The sequence below is a fragment of the Terrapene carolina genome, unplaced genomic scaffold, assembly GCF_002925995.2.
Source record: "Terrapene carolina triunguis isolate 2854851 unplaced genomic scaffold, T_m_triunguis-2.0 Scaffold96, whole genome shotgun sequence".
Classification (NCBI taxonomy): Eukaryota; Metazoa; Chordata; order Testudines; family Emydidae; genus Terrapene; species Terrapene triunguis.
The window spans coordinates 44,103,531-44,123,293 of record NW_020664447.1 but is presented as its reverse complement, the minus strand read 5'-3'; the positions used below and the strand labels follow the sequence as shown (position 1 = coordinate 44,123,293).

Genomic DNA, 19,763 nt, shown 5'->3' with positions numbered 1-19,763 from the left:
GTAGCTCATCATATTTCTTTCACTCTTCTTGTTAGTTATAGTTTGTGTTTTCTTTTCCTCCTCAGATAGCTTTATTACACACTCCTTGATTAATGCACCTTTTAAAATATTTTCTCCACAAATATTTCACAAAAGTTAAAGATATCTTTAATAATAAAAACTCTTGTGCCTTCTCTATCTGCTCACATAATGCTGTCACTGCCCTCCCTCTTCTGTCCTGCATCATTCATATTTGACCACCACTATATTCCATAAAGCTTTTTTAATATTCCTAAATTCTCTTTTCTTCTCTTTAATAAGGTTTCACTAGGCTGTACTAAGATGATTTATTTGTGCCTGCTATACAAAAGACAAATGACCTTGATGTATGAAATCACAATAATACATGCTATTCTTATTTGTGTGTGTATAAACTGCATCTTCTGTATGGACTTGGCACAGTATCATTTATATTTTACTTGTTCATGTAAAATAAATAGATCTTTTTTTTTTTAACTCTCCTAAATGTGTTGGAAATAAATAGGGACAACTGAAACCTCTCATGCTGCCATTGTTAGTTTCTTGTTGCAGAATTAACAAAATATTTTAGTTTAGTTTTTGAAGGTTGTCTTCACAACAAGAAGGAGTAGGGGTTTTATTTGTTAATCAAACCTTAAATTCTGGCCAAATACAGTAATATCTCCTGGAAATTTGTAAGGGGACTGTAGATCTTACTAACTGAAATTTTCTTCATTTGCTAATTTCTTTTGTCCCAGCTAATGTGGTTATTTTTGTCAGGTGACCCATGTGGTTGCTGTTATGATATAAGTTTAAACTATCATCAGTTTCCTATTACTTCAGATACTTGTCTTGTGATGAATAGGATTTGCTGCACTAGTCCACCATCTCAGAAAAACAATTTTATCTATAAGAATGAGAAATGAATTACTTTTTGTCATGTTCCTAATTTGAGGACTGTATCAGTTTTAATTAAGGTCCTTGTAAAATTATGCAGTTTATTAAGTCTTTTAAAATGTTGGTTAGAAATGCTAACATAATATGTGCACCTGTATAGCCAGATAAACTTCTCTTTTCTATGAGCGACACCTGTGCTGAGTTGGACATAAAATCTTTTAGAAGGTCAATTTTGGTACATGCACTTTGGGGTTGGACACTGGAAATTATGCAGCAGCTCCAAAACATTTTAAATCCCTAAATTTTAATGGACTATTAACACTGATATTTAAGTATTAATTATATAAATATTTAATATGAGAAATAATAATAGTCAATATAGTAACTCCATGTTATTTTACTATTTTCTGCCTTGGGAGCTGTGGAGGCAGTTTGGGTTTAGGATAGTTACATTTGCTGAATGTTTCTGCCAAAATGACTAGCAGTGATCTAGTTACATGATGACGTAAATTGTCATCTCTGGGTTTTAGCATTAGCAGACCAATGAGATGAATGGGGCAGTTCGCACCGCTGAGCTATTTTTTTCTGCCTGTGCAAATTCAGGCATTACATTGACTATGGCCAGGTCTACACTACAGACCTATGTTGGTATAACTACGTTGCTCAGGGGTGTGAAAAATCCACACCCTGTAGCAACATAGTTATACCGACCTAACCCCCCGTGTAGACAGCGCTATGTCGGTGGGAGAGCTTTTCCTGCCAACATAGCTACCGCGTCTCAGGGAGGTGGATTAACTACGCTGACGGGAGAAGTTCTCCTGTTGGCATAGGAACATCTTCACTAAGGCTGTTTCTACACTGCGCACCTTACAACACTATGGCTATGCCGCTGCAACCATGCTGTTGTAAGGTGCACTATGTGGTCACTCTTTGTCGCCGGGAGAGAGCTCTCCTGGCAACAAAATAAAGCCACCTCTAGTGAAGGGTGGTAGCTTTGTCCTGCCGACAAAGTGGTGTCCACACTGATGCTTTTCGTCGCTAAAACTTTTCTCGTTCAGGGGTGTGTTTTTTCTCAACCCTGAGTTACAAAAGTGGCAGTGTAGACATAGCCTAAAGTACCGCAGCTGCAGCGCTGTATGTGAAGACATGCCCTTACATTCAGCATGTGTTTTTATGGTTATCCTCATCACCATGAAGGGCTAGAAACATATTTTTAAATAATGAAAGCTGAGATTTTACAGCAGGAGGTGGATTTCAAGGCATGGAGGGGATTCCATTTTAAATTCCGCCACTACAGCATCGCAGAATCCATGAGGCCCTAGCTATGAGTGAGCAGTTTCTTATGGGACTTTTATGTTTGTTTTTAGGATTTCTTTTTAAACTGTACCAAATAGAATAACGTGATGTATTTATCTGATAGGGCAAATGAGTATTAGCACAGTAAATTAGTCAGCCCTCCCTACGGAGGAATAACTTGGTAGTACTGTTAAACACAACCTTTCTCAAGTGCCCAAGGAGCAGCCAGACAGAAGTAGTGTTCCAAGGGGAAACGTGCATGTTGGTCCCTTGGAAAATAATTTGCTAGCACTAATTAAATCCTAGGTCTGTTAATGAAGTTCTAAGGGGAATAGTGCATTGAGAATTCAGTTCCCCATAGTCTGTCTGTAGCAGCTCCATGGAGTCATCTCAGCAGCACACCAGTAATCTTGGGAGTAGCGTGGCACTTATTTTCAGAATTCTGCTTTTAATTTCTGTAGGGTTTTTTTCTGCTGTGATTTGAACTGAGGGTACCCAAACTTTGTAACATTGAGGGTGCGCATAATTTGTGTATAAATCTTATATAATTATTTTAGCAAATGTAAATGTGTACAAGCAGGGTAGCTTGTTTTGGAATCTCCCTTGCTGAATAAAGATTGCTTGTTTGAGTTCACCAGCAATACTACTTAGTGCTACTAAATCTTTAAATTGCTTTACAGACTTACTGATGGGTCAGTGAAAACCTGGTGTTGGTCAAGTTTATCTTCTCTTTGCATTTATAGGAAGTGTGGGGACTAAGGCTGCATTTAGTTCTTGGCTTTTGCTTTGAGCATCCCTCCTTTAAAACAAGAACAACAAATTGCCATATTTGTGTGCTCCCAAACAGTGCAGTTTCTGCTTAGAATTAATTCTTCATTGCTTTGTCACTGGACATGTGTAATGATTCATAACTACTTGTAGATAGGAATTGATTGATAGATATGAAGTTTTATGTGCAACATCAATATTTGAACACTTCTTCTGACTTTATAAATGAAAGCATCTGCGCAGTGGTTTCCATTAACTCTGTTGTCGTTACTACTTAAGCACTAGTAGTGTGCTTCATGCTAGTACTGTGTGCAGAGAGCATAAGGGAAAACTCACTGGGCATATTATCTCATTTAGACCCCCAAAAAGTTCAGCCAGAATGGTTCAGCCATTTCTGAGAATGAGGCTAGAGAAAAGTCTGATGTTTTGCCAAAGTTAAAATCTGGTGAGCTTTTCTTTGAAAACCTCTATTAGCCCCATGCTTTGGAGAAGGAAATTGAAATTTGTCAGGGAGTGGCCTCTGTCAGGGATGTGTCTATTGCCTCCATGTGAAAATCTGCCCAAACTTGGCCCAGTTATAAGCCTTTGAAAAATCTCAAGATATATTTTTTATTTTAGGAGCTAAAAAGCTCTGAAGACTCCATCCTCACTAGGCATAAAGCCTCTCACAGCTCCTAGTGCTATTCAGACTGTGCATATGCCATCCCCACAGAGCAACTGAGCATGCTCCCTCCATCCCAGCACTACAGGAGCAATGCTGGACCTCCTTCAAATTGCTGCTCCAGGCCAGGATGGAGCTAGATCCTGGAACTGCAAGTAGGGAGTCTCTCTCCTCTGCCTGCTGTGACCTAGACAGTGTAGAGGAGGATGTTGTCTGATATAAATGCAGAGGTGACAACAGCTGGAGCCAGGAGGGGAAAGGAATAGATTGTGATAAATTTAGTGAGACTCTGGCTGGAGCGGAGAAGAGAAAGTGGGACTGGGAGGTAGGGGAAGGGGATTCTGGGACTAGTTGGGCAAGGAGACTGAGACATGGGCCAGGAAGTGGAGAGACTGAGACAAGGAGCTGGGAATGCAGTAGAGAAACAACAAACTGGAGCTCAGAGAGGGAGACTGAGACTGGAAGCCTGTGAGGGGAGGGAGGAGGAGACAGATTAGGACTATCTGGGCCAGGAAACTGGGATGATGAACCATGGGTGGGAAAGGGATATGGCAGAAGATCAGCTTTGGGGGGAATGGGCAGAAGAGTCTGTTTCCACTAGAACATGTGCCCCTCCAGAGCCCGGAATGGAACTCAGGATTCCTGAATCTCACCATCTCTTTGTTGTCAGCAAATATCTGTAAAACCTATATGGAAATGGTGTGTTGAGTCCCCCTCTTGTGCTGCTCCAGGTGTTATACCAATAGAATAAAAACCAGCAGGATCTTATTAAGAGGGATAAGGCAAAGATGCCACATTTATTGTAAATCTAATGATAAAGCAAAAGATAAAAGTAAACAACGTTGTTTGACCACTTATTCCTTATACACACACACACCCATATACATATAGATTCATTCACACAATCATTCATTCAAGTTCTGTATAGGTGTTATAGTTACCAGCCTAGAAGTTGCTCATGCCAAATTACTGGCCAGGTAGCTTAGTCATGAGGATGGAGCCGAGTCTGTGTCAGATGCACTTGATGCTCCTGGAGGTTGGCAGCAGAACCAAAGGCTCAAAGTCCTCAGTCTTGAGAGTCCATTCTTATAGGATTTAATTCCTATGTTAGTCTGTGGGAGCTGTTTCATCCTGCTGTTGCTGACTCAATCAGCAGATGGCACACATTCCTGTCCAAAGTGGCACATTCCTGGTGGCTCCACACTGTCCAAAGTTTGTGTTTCTCATCCTTCCAGGTGATGGGGTGGATCCCAGTTTACCCTCCGGGGGTTTTCTGGTCATCCACTTGACACATTCTTCGGCCGATGGATACTTCCTTTCTAGGCTGGCACCTCCCTAACCATCCATGTATATCAAGCATTCATCAGCATACATTCCATACCTTAACCATATTTTAATTTACTGTCTCCACCACTTTCAGAGTGTGTGCTAATTCATTTGAGACTCCCGGCCCTTTAATCACAGAGGGTGAGGGTCTGTCCTAGGAGCCCTTGCTATTACAATGATGTGAAAGTCACTTAACGGCTTATAGTGTTTGTTTACATTGTATCAATTACTGTTCAATTCAAGAACAAAGTCAATTAACTTGTTTGTAAGTTTTACATAGTGATAAAGTATCTTTCACAGGACAGATACAATCAATGGTTTCTACAGACAGTAGCTTACAAGTTTTAACAGAAGACCCAAGAGATTTTTGTACTTGGTGAAACTGTTGGATTTTAAAGTGTGGGGGCCAAATTATGAGGGGGTCACTGTCACTTGGGGGAATCACTATTAGTACCTTTAATATCCACTAGAACATGTGCCCCTCCAGAGCCCGGAATGGAACTCAGGATTCCTGAATCTCACCATCTCTTTGTTGTCAGCAAATATCTGTAAAACCTATGTGGAAATGGTGTGTTGAGTCCCCCTCTTGTGCTGCTCCAGGTAGAGGATAACTTATTAGAGCTATCAGTTACTGCATTAACTCAAGTGGCAGAGGTGTGTGCAGTGGATAGAAAGGATGTCAACAGGAGGCCACATGATTAAATTTGTTTTTTTCAGTTTGCTTTTTTAAAAACCCAGGAAACCACACAAAATATGATAAGAGAATATTACTATTGCAAAGTCAAACACTCAAAAAATTAGTAAATACTAGTGCAACCTTAATTAATTTTCCTTGTGTGTATGTATTATTATACAGTCTTTAATTATGTGGCCACATACTATTTTTCTGCAGGACCCCTGATTTCATTCAGTTCACAGGGTGGACCTGCTGTAAGGATGAATTGGGGCTGTGTACTAAAGAAGGCTGTTGTCTGTAGGACCCTGCCTCATTTGTTGCAGAAGTAGGACGGTGTATAATGAATGAGGCAGGGGAGTGTGCAGGAAGCGAAATGATGGTCTCATACCGTCTTTCCCCGAAAGTAAGACATCCCCCGAAAATAAGACCTACTTCCAGTTTTGCCTCTCGCTGTAATATAAGGCATCCCCCCGAAAATAAGACCTCCCCGATAATAAGGCCACCCCGGAATATAAGGCCCCGAAGCTACCGTAAGGCATCTGACTCCTCTGGACTGTAGCGGCGGGTGCCGCCGCGCAGCTCACTGATTGGCCGCAGCGCAGCCAATAAATGTGTACCGTATTCTTCTTCATGGAAAAATAAGACCTCCCCTGAAAATAAGACCTAGCGCATCTTTGGGAGCAAAAATTAATATAAGACACTGTCTTATTTTCGGGGAAACAGGGTAGTTAAGGGCAGTTGAATGCTGCCTTGAAGAATTGGATTCTATCACTACCTTGTCCACAAAGTTCCTCTGTGACTGTCTTGTAGACCTGTTGATCAGTGGATCTAGCTTTAATAAAACAGTTGCATGTGCTTTCTTTCTGGAGGGTTAAACAAAAATTTTATTCGTTCTTCCTCAGACTGGGAAAGGACATGCGCAAAGCCCTTTACATTTTTTTTTTATTGCTTCACTACCAGTGCATTCCATGTGCAGTCTTCCCAGCTTTGGTCTCAGTTCATGAGGTTTAAGCATCCCAGTATCTGGATTCTGAATGCCTGCAGCTTTCAGAATTTAAATTGACTGCATAACTGCTCCAGTAAACGGCTTGCATCTGCGTATCCTGACTTCAGTTCATAAATTAGCAGTTCCAGTTCAGAAGCTTCATCCTTACCAGACACACAAGGTACCCATTCTTTCTGAACCACCCACTCTTCACAAATTCAGGAAAATTGTGTTTTTTTTCTGTCCCATCCCCTGTGCTGTTTGGCCCAGAGCCTGGTTTCCTCACCAGGCATAACCATTCTTTTCCATCCCCTAGAATCAAATCAGGGCAATTCATTCCCATTTCTTTTGGCTAATTGTTGGCATGGCAACTCCAATTTCCAAGTGTCAGCACTCTCTGGAACTAGTTTAATTTCCAAAGAAAGTGAAAAAGAACGAGAACAGGAAAATGGTACACCATAAGTAGGCATAAAGCCTGTGGCAGGGGAGACAAGCTGAGAGTTTCTCTCATACTCCATTTGTATCACATTTACGCATTTAATCATACCATATGCAGTGCAAAACTTTTATAAAATACAGAATTTCTTAAAGGTAAAGAGAAAAAACCTCTTCCAACTTACACAATTCCACAGTGCTTCAGAGTACCCTGTCACAATGATTCTAGGCAAGTCACGTAAACCACACTTTTCCCAAGTGGTCACTAATTGTGTGTTTCTTATTTTCTGGGTGCCGAGCTTGATACCCTGGGGTCTCATTTACCAAAGTTCTGAGCACTCAAAGCTACAACTGAAATCAGTGAGATCTGTGCTATGAACATATTAAGTTCTTTATAATACTAAATATTCTGAAAAATCAAGTCCTAGTCATTTGAAATTGGCACCCAAAATTAGTGGATACTTTTGACCTTAATCTCTCTATGCCATCACCTCCCCTCACAGTGGTTTTGTTAAGATAAATTCATGTTTGTGAAGGACTCTAGTGATGGGTGCCATAGAAAAGCCCATGAGAAAATTTATAATTCTGTTTTCCGTTCAGGGATTGAATAGTGTGCAGTAAATAAGGCCTGGGCTACACATTGAACACTGAGGGTAAAACGAAATACTGAATAGCTGTTCATTAACTGAGCACCATCCATCCTGTGCACCAAATGAGGCAGAGGTCCTGTACTAAAAATAGCGTGTGATCATGTAATTAAAGCCTGTATGGTAATACTTAGGCACAAGGAGGCCAAATTAAAGTTGCACACTCAACTTTAATTCCTGCATTTCCAAACTTTTGAGTGCTTGATTGTGCAGCCATAAAAATAGATTTAACATAGATTTTTGTGTGTAATACATAATAGCGTGATTGAAGATCAGCTTAATGGAGTGAGTAGTACTTAATAATCAGCTTGAACAAGGCAAGGTTGATGATGACCAATCACTGTACACCTTGTGGTCAAAGTGCATTTTGACAACAGACTGGATTTTACTTGACCAGTAGATGGAAATTGTTCTATACTTGAACAGATTTGGCCTATATCTCATGAAGAACAGTAGTAAATATACACACTAGTCTCTACATTTGTCTGAGGTGTAAGTTACAAACTTTAGGTTCTTTTAAGTTTACCACTGTTAATAAATGTCTACACACTACATTTGAAGGAGGGCGGAATACATGGGAAAGAGAGGATTATGTATTCTTGTTTAAAAAAAAAAACCAAACAAACCTGTGCAGAGGCAATAAATAGGCTGAACAGTTTTGTAGTAATTGTATTCTGTACCATTAAAAAAACAAATGCATAAATTCCTCCTCCTCCATGGAAAATCCCAAAGCGGATCACTGCCTCCTTGCAGATGGAGCACCACTTAGATCGATCTCTGGCTAGGCCCAAAGGTGATCTGGCTGGATGTTCAGTTTATGTCCATCCCTAGCAATCTAATTGTGCCACCTGACACTTTTGCTGCCCACATGATCACTGGCCATGTAACCTGCCTGAAACCAAAGACCCCTAGATTTCCTATATATCGTCATAGGATCCAGGTTATTTTGCAAATATTTTTGGAGCACTTTGTCAAAAATATTCACTTAAGGAGTGAAGGGAGGTAGTGAGCAATGTGCTTAATCTTTGTTTGTGAATAGTGTAATTAATGATAGTCATGTATGGGGAAGAACGATAATAGACCCTTTTTGTTAAATCTTAATCTGACCAGGCCATGTTTGCTATTTGGTTATAAATCTTCAGTGACATTAACTACCTCTTAAGACAAAATGGAAGCACTCACATGTTCAGTTTCTCTAAATTAAATTAAAAAAGCACTTGCAGCCTCTGATAGTCTTAAAATCCTTTTGAAATGTAGGTGCTTGGATACCATGGTGACTGACAGTATAAATACCTAGATAGATGATGAAAACTATGAAAGTCTTGAGTAGAGTGACCAAATGTCCCGATTTTATATTTGGGGTTTTTTTTTATATGGGCTCCTATTATCTCCCCCCACCCCCGTCCCGATTTTTCACACTTGCTATCTGGTCACCCTAGTCTTGAGTTGGACATCATGTTGCCATTGGAAAATGTGTCTAGATTAATGACCTGGCAATGTGCTTGCTCATTTTTATGCTGTTGCTCACAACTCAAAAGTGCTTAAATCCCACTGTCAAAAGTGACTCAGGCACTTACGACCTTTTGGACATTTTACCCTTAGCCTCCAATTATGTGCAGTCTTTGGATACAAAATGTAATTGAAAATTTATCACCTAGTTATTGATAGTGTTCAAAGAGCTCAGTCTTGCTCTCTAACTATTGCTGTCCCATGCGTTTGGCTCTTCTTAAGGTTAGAAGCAAAAGCTGTTGTTTGGCCAGGGGAAACTGCCTTGAGGAGATGTTGATATACAACAGTTTCAGATACTCTGACTGTTCTGTCCTTAATTCTGTGCTGTTCTAAACTCTAGCAGTTGATGTGCAGTACATCTAAGTGACTATTTGAAGTGCTATTCTTGGAAGGCCCATCTATTGAGATGGCTTTCAGTGCACCATCCTGCAAAATAACTGTTTTTTTCTGCAGCAGTGTGGTTTTCATAGCTGGAAGTGTTATCACTTCTGATTGTTTTAGGTTCCTTATATTTTCCACCAAGAGACATCTCATCAAGGAGCATCTGTGCAATGTGATCAATTTATTTAAATAATGTAAAGATCATCTAATATAGTGGCACGTACAATATATTTAACTTTCTATATTCACAGAACAGTGCATTTCTTTGTGTAATAGTATTTACTGTACATCTATCAGAGGAATCTTCTTTTATACAACATTTATGTCATAAATGCTTTGGGGACCTCTCTTGTTAACTTAGTTTTTTCCTTCTTTTGCATAATTGAACATTTCAAAAGGCTTCTAGCCTTTGTGCTAACTGTATGTGCTAACATATATTTTTGCCATCTCTAAGTATCACTGATTGTTATTTGGAAAGGTCTTTCTGTGTGCTGGTGTTTTTGCTAACAGAATTTTGAAGCTGATTAAACCTGTGCAGGAACTTTAATTCCTGATCCTGTTAAAATGCAGATAATTTGAGTGATTTTTGGATGGTGCCTGCCTCATTGTTGAGTGTCCTTTGTGACCTTATACAAACACAGCAATATTTATATTAACTTTGAAAAACACCGAGTGCACTCCGGGGTTAGAGGGGAATAATACTGCTGTGATTGCTGGTTCAATATACACTGGCAAGCGAAGCATTCTCTACGCAAGAAATAAATTCTTATTTGTGTTTCCAGTAACACTTCATATTGTTTTTTAAATGATTTCATCTTTAATAACCTAATTTCCTCTTCACAACTGGTACTATATACTATTTCGCTTCATGCAGCTCAGACAGTGAAACTAGGTTGGTCTGTTTCACGTGGGGGTTCTAACACGTTAGCAGAAGGCCATTGTATTGGGGTTTCCAGGGAAACAGGCAATGCTTAATTAAAAAATAAAGCTGTTACTTAATATTTCCTTTAAAAAAAAAACTGTTTCTATAAACATTTGGCCCATACCCAATCCTTTTTTGAACAAAATCTAAGTTTTAGGGACTAGTCTGCTGCATCATCCCTTTAAAAGAGTGGGCTTAAGAGAAAATAGAAGAAATAAGTGGAAACTCCACCTTATATCACATAAAATAATGAATATAAGATGGCATTGAATTTAGCAAAATTAAATCCATTTCTTTCAAATATTTTGAAAGATGTAGCAAAATTGAGCTGTGTTCATTTACTGTTTTCAGAACTACAGTATCAATTACAGGTATATTCAGAGTAGAATTGCCATCAGAGGCTGCAGAAGCATTAAGGCCTGTATTAAGCATGGAAGCATAAGCTTAAGTGCTTTGCTGAATTGGGGCCTAAGTATAGAGACCCACTGCAGTATGTTAACTTATCTATAAGCTAATCACAACTAGGATCCTGATCTTGCAGTTGGATTTATGCAAGTAGATGTTTGCTCTTATGCAGTCCCATTGAAATCAATGGGTATCTCATTGGGTGCAAAGGTCTGCTTCTCCAGATCCATTTACAAGATTGAGACCGTTATTGATTGTATTAGTAATATATTTCCAAACTGAAGATAACACTGTTCACATTTACAGGCGAGAACGTCAGCATTCTGCATGTAGTAGTGAAGATTCTCCTGGAAATTATGAAATTTTGAACTTCAGTACTGGTGGTGCTGGTCAGCTTACTGTTCACAAAGGAAAATGTATAGGTGAGCAAAACAGCAATTGAAACTTTACTTTTTTAAAACATGCATTGCTCACATAAGAGGATTGGGTGGATAGGTGTTTGCCACATGGAGGGAATCATGCTGCAGGGACTTTTAAATGGTGTAAATAGGGGTAAAGTGTGGAGGGTGGGATGGGATGGGAAGGGGAAGGATGTTGTTGTAAGGGCTCCGGTAGGGATATGGAGAACCTCGGTCAAGGGTGGAGGGAGAAATGAGAGATTTTACTTGAGTGAATATTGTTTATTTGTTTTAGGAATATTTGAAGTGAAATGTATCTAGATCTGCAAAGAAACCTTTCCAGGGGAGAAAACATTTCAGTGTGTTTACTGTTATTCTTTACTTGACTAATATACTCAATAAATGGATTTTGTTTTTATATTTGTAAATAGAAGGCTTGTTAAACATTGCTACCAAACTTGAAATTTTACAGCTATTAATGAAATACTTAAAATCAATTATAATAGTAGGGCTAGACCAGGGGTCAGCAACGTTTGGCACGCGGCTCGCCAGGGTAAGCACCCTGGCGGGCCGGGCCAGTTTATTTACCTGCTGACACGGCAAGTTCGGACGATCGCGGCCCCCACTGGCCTCAGTTCGCTGTCCTGGGCCAATGGGGGCGGCGGGAAGCCGCGGCCAGCACATCCCTCGCCTGCGCCGCTTCCCGCCGAGCCGCGTGCCAAACATTGCCGACCCCAGGGCTAAACAATACTAGGATGCCCCCCACCATTGCTAGCACTGGTACTACAGCATTAATAGGAGAGTTTCACAAAAACCTCAGTGTAGACAAGGCTAGGAGGCTCAGATAAGCATCTGAGCTTTATACTGTCTGCTGAATTTAACGATCAAACTTCTTCAGCATTCTCTCTCACTACATCACTTTAATGGATTTGCTGTTGAAAATACTACTTACTTTGAACAAACATAGTTTCATTATTTATTGTACATTTTGAAGACACATGATTAAACTACTATATATAGAATTAAGCATTTGGTCAGAGGAAAAGGATGTTTGGTTACTGAAACCTCAAATTCTTACGTAAAACATATGAGTCATTTTATTTTAATGTAAAGTTTGTTGTACATTTTCCTGTAGTTTGATTTTTTTTTTTTGTCAGTCATTTGACTTCAATGGAGCTGATATTCTGTTGGCAATTTATATCAAATTCAGTTACAGATTTTGTTCTCATTTTGATTAGGTTTATATTTTAAGATTTAACCGAATTAACTAAAAAGCAAACCTTTTAATGTTTATTCACCATTTGTAGGAACTCTTTCAGGCCCATTAGAAGTGAAAGAAGTTATCTTTCTCTCTCTCCCTCTTTTTATGTGTAGACAAGGATGAACAGCTTGGAAAATCAGTCTACAATGCCTTGGAAATATATACTGGCAACTTTGTCTTAGTATATGAATGGGTTCTTCAATGGCAGAAAAAAATGGGAAGATTTCTTACAACTCAAGAAAAGGAAAAAGTTGATAAATGCAAAAAACAGGTACTAAATACACTTATTTTCTATTTGGCTTGATTTTTTTTTTCTTGCTTTTGCTCTGGCTGGCAGTTATACTGTGTAGCATTGTATATTGAAATGAGACACTGGTGATGAGATTGAAAATTCCAGTGTTTGAAAAGTTTGCATCATTCACTAACAGAGATGTTGATTTGTTCAGAGGTCATAGGCATATTTTCTATAGTACGTAAGTAAAATCTGTTAATACAATATTAAGGAAAAACCTAGAGAAGGGGAAAATCGAGCTTCTCTGGCACAGCCCTATGGTAGAAGAAAATTTTGTCTTTGGTACCTGGCTGTGATGTCCTCACTTAACACTGGGATAGGGCTCTCAATCTGAAATTTTTAAAGTACAAATGTGCTGCTGTGCATGCTCAGTAGAACATATTTAAGTCTTTTGGCTTGAAGTTTTAGGGGAAAATTCTGCCCTGATTTGAAACCCTTGCAAATCAAATATTGGGCTGAGACCAAATAATGCAACATTTCAGCTCAAAAGGGGATTTTTTTTTTATAAAGGGTGAGCAAGTGGAAACAGATTTATTACAGAAGTGCTATTGCAACTTAAAATACAATATTTGGGACTGTGAATTTAATACATAGCACTCCCTTGTGGAGACAAGGTATTCAAATAGAGATGTGGGACACAAAGGAGTGTGAGTGAATTTTGGGAATCTTTTAGTAAATAAAAGGCTATAATTTAATTTGTAGTAGATAATTTTTATTATCTAGCTTATACATCTGACACCCTATTATTGAATTAAGGGCATGTCCATCAACCCCATTTCAGAATAAGTTAGGTTTGAATAAACAATTCTCCACAAAGGAGAGGCAGAACAGAGGTGCTTGAGGAAGGGACCCTAAGAGCCAGGAAAAGGAGCTGGAGCAAACCCTACCACTCCCAGAAACACTACAGGAACAGAATTTCAGGGTTATGCATTCCTTTAATCTTTCCAGTAGTCACATCCTGTGTATTCAGTATAATTACACTGAGTAACCTGGTCATTAATTCTAAAATGTGTGCTTAAAGTCAGTTCCCATCAGGACACATTTCTACAGCCTGCTTGCCATCTCCTTTGAATATACTAAGTTATCTGGGCATCTCCCAGGGCTTCGTATTATTTGGGTTACTCTGTGTTAGACTCTGATTTAAAAATTACTAATGAGTACATCTCAAAAGGCAGCAGGATGGTTTTCCTTCAGGTAGCACCCAAATATTTGGATGTTGATTGAAACTTGAGCTAAACCCTTGACTATGCAAGATTTAAGTTGGTGCTGTTGAGAGAATAGCCTTTGGTGTTTCAATGCTTCCATTCCCATCTAAATTTAGAAGCCAGGAAGTGCAGAAGCATGAGAACACAAAACAGCTCTTACTGAAAATTATCCAAATTTTTTTCAAACCTCAAAAAAATTGATTTAGGTCTTGGTATGAAGTTTGGTTCTTCTCTTGTTCATACAAGTTCACTTGGCCTTATTAAAAATGTACTTTTTTAATACCACTTTCATGAAATGTGAGATTTTGTTAATGCATGTTATATTTTGTTTCTCTCAAACAGATTCAGGGTGCAGAAACAGAGTTCAGCTCACTGATGAAGCTAAATCACCCAAACATAGTACGTTACATGTCCATGATCCTTAAAGAGCATGATGATTCAATTGTGGTAGATATTTTAGTGGAGCATATTAATGGATCTAGCCTTTCTACACACCTGAGCAAAGAGGTTCCGATTCCTATTGATCAGCTGCGCCACTATGCAACCCAACTTTTGTCTGCTCTTGACTACTTGCACAGTAATTCAGTGGTGCACAAAGTCCTGTGTGCTTCCAGTATCCTGGTAGATACCAAAGGAAATGTCAAAGTGACGGACTACAGCATTTCAAAGCGCCTAGCTGATATCTGTAAGGAGGATGTTTTTGAGCAAACCAAAGTTCGATTTAGTGAGGATGCTCTGCCTAGCAAGCCTGGAAAAAAAGGAGATGTATGGCGGCTGGGCCTGCTACTGCTTTCTCTCAGCCAGGGACAAGTAACCAGGGAATATCCGGTCACTATTCCTAATGACTTACCTGCTGACTTTGAAGATTTTCTGAAAAAGTATGTGCCCATCATTTTGTTCCTTTTCTCTGCCGTCTTATTTTTTTTCCCTTTTCTAACTTCTAAAAGAAAGTTTTCTGGAACAGGTTTTCAATAGTATAACCAAATCTATCTGTTTTACTAGTAATAATTCTATAGAAGAATGATGGTCCAGGGCTTTCTGCATTAGCCTGGGACTCTGGAGATGTGGATTCAGTTCCGTGTTCCACCACAGCCTTCTTGTGTGACCTTGGGCAAATCACTTAGTCTCTTTGTGCCTCTATTCTCGATCTGTAAAACGGTGGTAATCATATTTCCCTTCCTGTTTCTAAAATGTAGGGAAGCGCTCTGGTAGTTTAGAGCCCATACATAGTTTTGTGAAAAAAGGTTTGTTTCTGGTTGGTTTCTAGATGTGTTTGCTTGGAAGATAAGGAAAGATGGAGTCCTCAGCAGTTGTTACAACACAGTTTTATAAATCCTCCACAAATGAAAATACCAGTTGGGGAAGAAAATCCAGATGGTAAAGAATTCAGTCTCTTCTGCTATACCCTGGCATTAAGTAATTAATGATGGGAAGGTAAACACAAATGCATATATAAAATTAGGTGCATGCAGGTAGCTTGAGCTGTAGGAATATCAAGAACCTGTGCTTATTTGTATAAAATATTTTATAAGGTAAAGACCACAATATCTTTGTTTTGTGGTTACTTGATGTGAACTGGCTCAGTCTGTACCCCACCTTCAGCAGAACACACTGACCCTGAATTAGTGTCCAGTCTAGCCCCCTTCCTGGAGTCTGGCTTTACTGGTAATTCAGAAATAACAGAATGTAAAACCTTAGCCTAAACTTTCTCCTGGGAAAGGCTCTTCCTAGGATTTCCCTCCTCTGGTCCAAAGACACTTTTTTCCAAACCCTTTCTGTTATTGTTGGAGCTAATTGTGCTTATCTAGCGGCATGATTCATTAGTACTTACCCTGAACTTTAATCCAGGGTTTTAGTACCTGAGCCTAGCATAACCCAACAGGAGAGCCCTACATTCCAGGTCTTAATCTGCCATCCTGTCATACTTGATCATGGTTCTTTAAAGTATGTGTCATTATTCCTTCTGATGACTGGTTAACATTGCATTGCTTTTTTCCACATTCTGTACTATGGTTAACTGTTACCTTTGTTTCAGATTCAGCAGGAATAGATTACATTGAGACTGTTATCGCCAGCAGTCACGTACCTAGTGCTGCATTCTTCACAGAAACGCAGAGGCAATTTTCACGTTACTACACTGAGTTTGAAGAGCTACAGCTCCTTGGCAAAGGGGCTTTTGGAGCAGTCATCAAGGTTCAGTATGGAAAGTCATTCCCCTTTGTTTTATAGAACCATTCTTGTGTATGCATTTTTTCCATGAAATATATATTAAATGTTATGGTATTTTATTTCTGAAATACGTGGAACTCTCATGAGAATTGGTATCCTTACTGATAGCCCTAAGCAGAGGCCAAGGATTGAATAGGCCTAACTACAATTTTGCTCTAGTCCAGGGGTTTGCAACCTTTCAGAAGTGGTGTGCAGAGTATTCAATCTCTCTAATTTAAGGTTTCACGTGCCAGTCATACATTTTAACATTTTTAGAAGGTCTCTTTCTAATAGTCTATAATATATAACTAAACTATTGTTGTATGTAAAGTAAATAAGGTTTTTAAAATGTTTAAGAAGCTTCGTTTAAAATTTAATTAAAATGCAGAGCCCCCCCGGACTGGTGGCCAGGACCCGGGGAGTGTGAGTGCCACTGAAAATCAGCTCACGTGCCGCCTTTGGCACGCATGCCATAGGTTGCCTACCCCTGCTCTAGTCCATGGGGTCAGGGTAGAGGTATACTGGTGAGGCAGTGTGGGGAGGCTTACACTGCAGTTGCATTTGTTTCACAGATAAATGGAGGACTTCTTCAGTGCTGTCACTCTGGTACCTTTCAGGAGCTTCAACTGTGAATGAACTAACAGTCCTGTAAGGTTAGATTTATTTTAATTCTCAGGTACAAAACAAACTTGATGGCTGCTACTATGCTGTGAAACGTATTCACATAAATCCTGCCAGCAAGCAGTTCCGGAGAATTAAAGGCGAAGTAACGTTACTTTCTCGTCTGAATCATGAGAATATTGTGAGGTATTACAATGCTTGGATAGAAAAACATGAAAACCCCCCTCCGAGTAGCTCAACATCAGAAACTACAGAAGGGAAAAAAGCATCCGCCAAGTTAGATCTGAATGGGAAGAATGAAGAAGAATCAACAGATGATGTGGAAGCCAATGCCCCTCCTCCTGTTTTGACAAGTTCAGTTGAGTGGAGCACCTCTTGTGAGAGATCTTCTAGCACCAAATTTAGTGGAGCTGATCAGGAGTCCAGTGATGAAGATGATGATGGTGGAGGAGTGTTTTCACAGTCATTCTTGTAAGTAGGCTTTAGCATTAGGAAGAAAATTGTCAAGTCCAAATTCTGATCTCCCTTTTACATCCCATATCTGTTTGGCAAATAACATTTATCCATAATCAGAGGTGAAAGTAAGCCGGTATGCCCTGATACGGTGTACCAGCAAGAGCCGGTGCACTGTACCGGGACGGATCAGCTTCCCCTGGCGACAATTTAAAGGGCCTGGGGCTCCCAGCAGCAGCTGGAGCCCCGGGCCCTTTAAATTGCTGCCAGATTCCTGCTGCCGGAGCCCTGGGGAAGCGGTGGCGGGGCTTGGGCAGTGATTTAAAGGGCCTGAGGCTCCTGCCGCAGCTACTGCCCCGGGCCCTTTAAATAGTCCCCGGAGCCCTGGGGTAGCGGTGGCGGGGCTCTGGCGGCGATTTAAAGGGCCCAGGGCTCTGGTAGCCGCTACCGCCCCGGGCCCTTTAAATCGTCCCCGGAGCCTGCCAGTGCCCTGGGGTAGCGGCAGCGGGGCTCGGGTGGTGATTTAAAGGGCCCGGGGCTCGGCCGCTGCTACCACCCCAGGCCCTTTAACTTCCCGCCGGAGTCCCGCTGCCGCTACCCCAGGGCTCCGGCAGCAGGGCTCCAGGGACGATTTAAAGCGCCCGGGGATTTAGAGACCCCGCCTCTTCCAGTAGAGGCCATGCCTCTTTCAGTTGAGGCCCCGCCCCCTCCCAAGGACTCTGGAGTACTGGTAAGTCCTTTAAGTTACTTTCACCCCTGTCCATAATGTGCTATTCCAAATGAACATTTTAATGTTTTGTATAATACTTTATTTGCCAGCAGCCAAATAGCCGTGATGAGCAAAATTTACAATAGATCAGTGACAGCTTGCATTGCGGGGGCAGGGAGGGATGGAAAGTTCAGCCTTAAGCTTCTAAGCGTTTTTACACATGGGGTTATTTTGGAAGATAAGATTGCTCAATCCTGCTCTATTGAACATTTTTTTCCCTACCTGACAAAAGCCTGATATGCTGTCCAGGAGAAATTGTTAGCAGTGCTACCAGCATTAGACACTGGAAGAGAAAAGCAAAGGGAGAACCAAGTGCTTAATCCTGCAATAGGGTGACCAGATGAGAGGAAGAAAATATCGGGACACATGAGGGATGGGGGGTCGCTGGTGGAGCAAAAAAAAAAAAAAAGCCGAGTGCTGCCGGCGGAGTGAAATATTGGGACAAATTGCGTCCCAACCGATTAGGACAAACACCTAAATATCGGTACGGTCCCGATTTTTATCGGGACGTCTGGTCACCCTATCCTGCAAGCATGAATGAGAATGAAGTCACTCGCATGAGTAGTCCCCTTGATGCGTTTGCAGGATCAGGCCATACAATAGTTTTATCCTATATCAGAGACAATCTACTTGCTGGGCACAGACAAAAAGTAGTGGCTCTAGAAACGTCACATCAGATGCCAAGAAGTAGCAGGACAAATAGGAGAGTGAGAGCAAGATAAAATAAAAAAAATATATGGAGATATACACCTATCTCATAGAACTGGAAGGGACCCTGAAAGGTCATCGAGTCCAGCCCCCTGCCTTCACTAGCAGTGACCAAGTACTGATTTTTGCCTGAGATCCCTAAGTGGCCCCCCTCAAGGATTGAACTCACAACCCTGGGTTTAGCAGGCCAATGCTCAAAGCACTGAGCTATCACCCCCTCCCTGACCTCAACTAAGAAAAGTAGCTGGGATGTGTTCCTCCACTATATTTTTTTGTCAGTGATGGGACATGATCTTCTGGGGACACATTTCTGAAATATATATAAAATCTGCCTAAGAGGTGCAGAAATAAAATATATGGTTGGAAATACTTGTCTTCCTTTTAGTAACTTGGAGATATGATGATCTGTCAAGAAATATTTTTGCTGCATTTAACTGCACAGTTTGGGTGCAGTTTTTTGTCATGAATGTAATATCTCTCCACTCTCAGCTCAAATTTTCTATGTTTATAGTAAATAACATACTAATATCCTTGCAAAAGGGATGGTAAATGTATTCATTACAAATACAAGTTTTTGCTTTTTCTTCTTTCTTTTTTCATAAACAGACCAGCTGCAGATTCTGAAAGCGATATAATTTTTGAGGATGAAAACAGTAAAAGTCCTACTCTGGTAAATATAAAATTACTAAGTACTGGAAGAACAAAGGGGATAAAGTAACATTTGGAGGTAGGAATATAAATTTACAAACCGAAGATCAATCTGGCTCTTCAATATATAGGGACACCGTTGGAGATCTTCCCTGAAAGCATACATTACACACAACCAATGTGTATGGTAACAGTAATAAAATGGCCTCTTGCTTATAGATGGAAACTGAGAGTCAGGACTCCAATTTTCATTGAGTTAAATGAGACTACTCATTTGTAAACTCATGAGCACGGG

The 19,763-nt window shown here is 40.3% G+C and overlaps 1 protein-coding gene across 1 annotated transcript in view; it reads left to right on the top strand.

Moving 5' to 3' along the window:
* The window catches only part of EIF2AK4 (eukaryotic translation initiation factor 2 alpha kinase 4), a 73,718-nt gene that overhangs the window by 15,508 nt on the left and 38,447 nt on the right, over positions 1-19,763 (top strand). Inside the window, exons 7-13 of the mRNA XM_026651208.2 lie at positions 11,212-11,327; positions 12,678-12,835; positions 14,404-14,939; positions 15,329-15,438; positions 16,097-16,254; positions 16,946-17,361; positions 19,427-19,490. Coding sequence (XP_026506993.1) covers positions 11,212-11,327; positions 12,678-12,835; positions 14,404-14,939; positions 15,329-15,438; positions 16,097-16,254; positions 16,946-17,361; positions 19,427-19,490 — 1,558 coding nt within the window. The remainder of the gene's footprint in view (positions 1-11,211; positions 11,328-12,677; positions 12,836-14,403; positions 14,940-15,328; positions 15,439-16,096; positions 16,255-16,945; positions 17,362-19,426; positions 19,491-19,763) is intronic.